Source organism: Lytechinus pictus, chromosome 5 (assembly GCF_037042905.1).
Source record: "Lytechinus pictus isolate F3 Inbred chromosome 5, Lp3.0, whole genome shotgun sequence".
NCBI lineage: Eukaryota > Metazoa > Echinodermata > Echinoidea > Temnopleuroida > Toxopneustidae > Lytechinus > Lytechinus pictus.
Genome location: NC_087249.1, coordinates 49,595,239 through 49,600,528, shown reverse-complemented (window position 1 = coordinate 49,600,528; position 5,290 = coordinate 49,595,239). Strand labels below are relative to the sequence as shown.

Genomic DNA, 5,290 nt, shown 5'->3' with positions numbered 1-5,290 from the left:
GACGGTTTTAGCTGGTTTATGTACGATATATTGAGCGATGCAATGCCTGTAAGGGCAAATTTGATTGGTCAATGCACGTTTTGAGTTTGATCACATCTGATTGTGGTTATGGAGAGGAATTGCATGTTGTTAGATTCCAGAGATATCAAGGTAGCTTCCTTTCGCCGGGTATTTCTAAATGTATACTCATTATTTCAGAGTATAAAAATATCTCGTCTCCTATGATCATAATGAAAATAAGTTAATCATATCCATGTGTAATGATCTGAGGTAATGGGCCGGGTAGAGATAGTTGGGCAGGAAGAGAAAGAGGTTAATAGGAGAGCAGTGGCGTAATGAGAAAAAAAAATTGAAGGGGCTTGATATGGCGTGGGGAAGAACCCCCAAGCCCCCCCCCCCCCAATCTGTACGCCAGTAGAGGAGAGGGGTACAGGTGGGGGGGGGGGGGGGCTGGAGTGAGGAGAGGAGTAGAGGGTCGTTGAATGGGGTAAGGAGGAGGATGATTGTGATAATGATGTTGATGATGTTAATATCGATAATGATGTTGATGATAATATTGATAATGATGTTGATGATCATGATGATGGTAACATTGATGAATATGTTGATGATGATAATATTGATGATGATGTTATTTATGATGATGTTGATGATGATACTATTGAAGATGATGATGATGATGACAGTATTGATGATGTTGACGGTGTTAACATTGATGATGTTGATGATGATAATATTGATGATAATGTTGATGATAATATTGATGTTGATGATGATGATGATGATGTTGTTGATGACGATGAAGATGGTGATGTTGTTGATGACGATGAAGATGATGACGATGATAATATCGATGTTGATGACGATGGTGGTGATGGTAATGATGACAATGACGACGACGTCGATTGTGATAATTATGATGAAGATGGCGACGATGATAGTGGTGATGGTGAGATGGGGTAAAGCATGAAAGAAAGGAAGGGGAAGAAAGTAGCAAGAGTGAGTTGTAATGTATGTATGATAATGATTTATGTGGCAACATTGTAAAGCTGCGCCTGCGCAGTGCGATATTATAGGGAGAGTTAAATCAGCCATCTTTGTGTCCTCATGTGTTTGTTTCTTGCTCGTACTATTCGTCTAAATAAGTTAATGATACAGAGTGAAACTTGTCATTTAGTGGCGACGAGGATAAACTGTGATAATAGTTTTTCTTTTGCAGCGAAATTAAAGTCGGAAAAATGACTACCTTCGGGACAGTTGGGGAGTTTCAGGTGGAAAGTGGCGACTGGGTGCAGTACACCGAACGCCTAGAACATTTCTTTGCCGCCAACGACATCGCCAACGTGGAGAAGAAGCGAGCTATCTTACTCTCCGTTTGTGGAGGACAGACTTACAGGCTGATTTCAAGTTTGTTGGCACCGGAGAAGCCAGGACAAGTGGATTATTCGACTATAATTGCAACGGTGACGAACCACAAGGTTCCGAAGCCATCGGAAATTGTTCAGAGGTTCAAGTTCAACTCAAGACAACGAAAATCCGGTGAGTCAGTTTCGGATTATGTAGCTCAGTTGAGACACCTGGCTGAACATTGCAATTTTGGGACTAATCTTAAAGAGATGCTGCGAGATAGATTGGTGTGTGGGGTGAATGATGACAGGATCCAGCGACGACTGTTGGCCGAAGTCGCGCTCGATTTCGATAAGGCACTTTCACTTGCCACCGCCATAGAAACGGCCGATCGAAATACGGCAGACCTCCGTGAAGGAAAACAACCCGGCAGTGAAACGGTTAACAAAGTTCGGGAGCCGAGGAGTGGTCGAAATCAGCGGGGTCCGAGGTCCAAGGACGCATCATGTTTTCGCTGTGGGAGAGCCATGCACACAGAAAGTGAGGAATGTCCAGCGAAAAGGGAGGAATGTTATAAATGTGGAAAGAAAGGTCATTTTTCCCGAGTATGTAGATCGAGCAAAAAGGCAGATCAAGGGAAAGATAAAGGAAAAAAATACATGTCGCGGTCAGCTAAGGAGAGGAGCCAAAAAAGCCACCACCTGGAAGAAGAGGAGGAGGTGTATACTCTCTACCATACGACGAAAGAGAATAAGACCTCAGAACCATTTACAGTGGACATTAATGTAAAAGGAGAGGTCGTTGCCATGGAGATCGACACTGGGTCGGGCGTTACGATCATCAGTGAGGAGACATGGAAGAAAACATGGAAAGGGGGCGAAAAATTGAAGTTGCGAGATAGCCGAGTGAAATTACGCACCTACAATAAAGGAAAAATTGAGGTGATGGGAGAATGCATCGTACCAGTCAGCCATAACAACCAGACGGCATCGCTTAGACTTCTGGTTGCTAAGGGGGCGGGGCCAAGCCTTCTTGGAAGGGACTGGATGAAAGTTATTCGGCTCGATTGGCAGGAGGTGTTCAGCGTCATTGAAGACCGACTGAGTAGTCTTCTCTCCAGCCACTCAGAGGTATTTAATAAGGAGCTCGGAACACTTAAAGACGTAGAGGTCGACATTGACATTGATCCAGCTATCAAACCAAAGTTCCTTAAAGCCCGCCCAGTTCCACTCGCACGTCGCGATCGCGTCAATCAAGAAATTGATCGATTGTTGGGTCAGAAGATTTTGGAACCAGTGCAGTATTCGAAATGGGCTGCGCCAATCGTTCCTATTGACAAAGCAGACGGCACAATTCGGATTTGCGGAGACTACCGACTTACAGTGAATAGTGCTGCAAGATCGGATACTTATCCGATTCCCAGGATCGACGAGTTATTCACCAAACTCGTTAACGGGAAGAAGTTCACGAAGCTGGACATGTCCCACGCATACCAGCAATTAGTCTTGTCTCCAGACTCTCGCGAATTAGTGACCATTAATACACATCGTGGATTATTCCAATACACCAGAATGCCGTTTGGAATATCTACAGCACCAGCTGTTTTCCAGCGAACGATGGACAATCTGCTAGCTGGGATTCCTGGAGTCGCTGTATATCTGGATGATCTTCTAGTAACAGGCAGTTCGGAGGCAGAGCACCTCAACAACCTGGAACAGGTCCTTAAAAGACTTAAGAATGCGGGGCTGCGTCTAAAACGAGAAAAATGCGAATTTCTCGTGAAAGAAGTGAAGTATCTTGGTCACATGGTCAGCGCTGAGGGGCTGCAGCCGACAGAAGATCGGGTGAGAGCAATTACCGAGATGGCAGCGCCTACAAATATCAAGGAACTGAGAGCATTTCTTGGTATGCTGAACTACTACGGAAAGTTCATGCAAAATCTGTCGACAGTGCTAGAGCCGCTACATCGTCTGCTCCGAAACACCTCACACTGGCAGTGGGGGAAAGAACAGAAAGCCGCATTCCAGCGAGCGAAGGAAAGTCTGAAGTCAGCGAAAATCTTGACCCACTACGACAACACCAAACAGCTGGTCCTATCATGTGACGCCAGCCCTTACGGAGTGGGGGCAGTACTTTCTCACGTGATGGAGGATGGATCGGAAAGGCCGATAGGCTATACGTCGCGCAGTCTGAATTCCGCGGAGCGAAATTATTCGCAGCTAGACAAAGAGGGGTTAGCAATAGTATTTGGAGTTAAGAAATTCCACACGTATCTGTATGGCCGACGTTTCAAAATCATCACCGATCACAAGCCACTGCTAGGCTTATTTGGCAACAACAAAGCAATTCCGCTGATGGTTTCCCCTAGAGTGATTCGTTGGTCACTGATTCTAGCAGCGTATGAATATGAAATTGTGTACAAACCGGGATCCGAAAACGCTAATGCCGATGCGTTAAGCCGCCTTCCGAGGAAAGCGACTGCAAAACAACCACCCGTACCAGAGGAAATCGTCTTGCTAATGAGCGAGTTGGAGAAGACGCCGACAACACCTTCGCGAGTTCGCGCCATGACCCAAAGGGATCCGATTTTGGCGAGAGTGCGCAATTATACTATGACCGGTTGGCCGGATAACCCGGGTGAAATGAAGAAGGAAATGAATCCTTATTACATCCGTAAAAATGAGCTAAGTGTACATGAAGGATGTGTGCTTTGGGGGGGTAGAGTGGTGCTACCGCCCCAGTGTCGCGATCATATGATAGAAGAAATCCATGAAGCGCACCCGGGCATTGTGAAAATGAAGGCTATCGCAAGAAGCCATGTGTGGTGGCCCCAAATCGATACGGACTTGGAGCAAAAAGTCCGAGCATGTCCACAGTGCCAGGAGCACCAACGAAATCCACCAAAAGCACCACTACATTCATGGGAGCATCCGAGTCAACCCTGGTCCCGTGTGCACGTGGACTATGCGGGTCCAGTGCAAGGAGAGATGCTATTAATCCTTGTTGACGCGTATTCAAAATGGATCGAAGTTCAAGTCACACGCGAATCGACTAGCAGCATCACAATCGATAAGCTCCGACAGGTGTTTTCAACACATGGAATACCGCATACCTTAGTGTCCGACAATGGTCCTTGTTTCGCAAGCGAGAAATTCAGTGCATTCATGAAAGCGAATGGCATCCGTCACGTGAAAAGTGCGCCATATCACCCAGCGACAAATGGCCTCGCGGAACGCGCTGTTCAGACCGTGAAAGCAGCACTTCGAAAGATGTCAGGACCACTCCAGACACGCGTAGCCAGATTCCTTCTATCCTACCGATCTACACCGCACTCGGTAACCTTGCAAACACCAGCCGAGATGTTGATGAAACGAAAGCTTCGCACGCGAGTCAACATGGCAATACCAGATAATAAGGCCACTGTTGAAAAGAATCAGCTTTCGCAAAAGCTACACCACGACTCCCGTCCGATTCGCGAGTTCTCAGAGGGCGATGACGTAGTGGCCCGCAACTACGCAAAAGGGAAGAAGTGGGTCCCAGGAAGGATAACGAGGAAGTTAGGACCGGTCTCTTACGAGGTCGAAGTTCGCATCGGAACATCCTCATACATTTGGAAACGTCACGCAGATCAGATTCTGAAATTTATTAATAAATGTTCAGTCATGAATATTTTTTTAGTAACTTGAGCGCTTTTTAGATCATTATCAATTATGTCGCACTCTGCATACCGATCCCATCTGATCAACCCACAGGAACATACTACAAGCACAGTAAGTCCACGCTACAAGTAACGAAGAGTGGCCCTCGCTTGTTGCCGTTGATGGCGCGATGCAAAAGAAAAAACTCTACTGATTGACTTGTGATGACTATCATTTCCTTTGGAATCAAATAGTATTACTTTGACCTCGAGAGAATTCATATTAACATATTTAAAACGTATTTG

General features: G+C 45.9%; 1 protein-coding gene across 1 annotated transcript; it reads left to right on the top strand.

Moving 5' to 3' along the window:
• Window positions 1–1,238: 1,238 nt before the first annotated feature.
• LOC135154205 (uncharacterized protein K02A2.6-like) lies at window positions 1,239–5,033 on the top strand. The gene has a single exon (XM_064099539.1). The coding sequence runs from the start codon at window positions 1,239–1,241 to the stop codon at window positions 5,031–5,033; it is 3,795 nt and encodes a 1,264-aa protein (XP_063955609.1).
• The last annotated feature ends 257 nt before the right edge of the window (window positions 5,034–5,290 follow it).

Coding starts and splice junctions, on each gene's coding strand:
- LOC135154205 (XM_064099539.1), top strand. CDS start 1,239: ATGACTACCTTCGGGACAGTTGGGGAGTTTCAGGTGGAAAGTGGCGAC.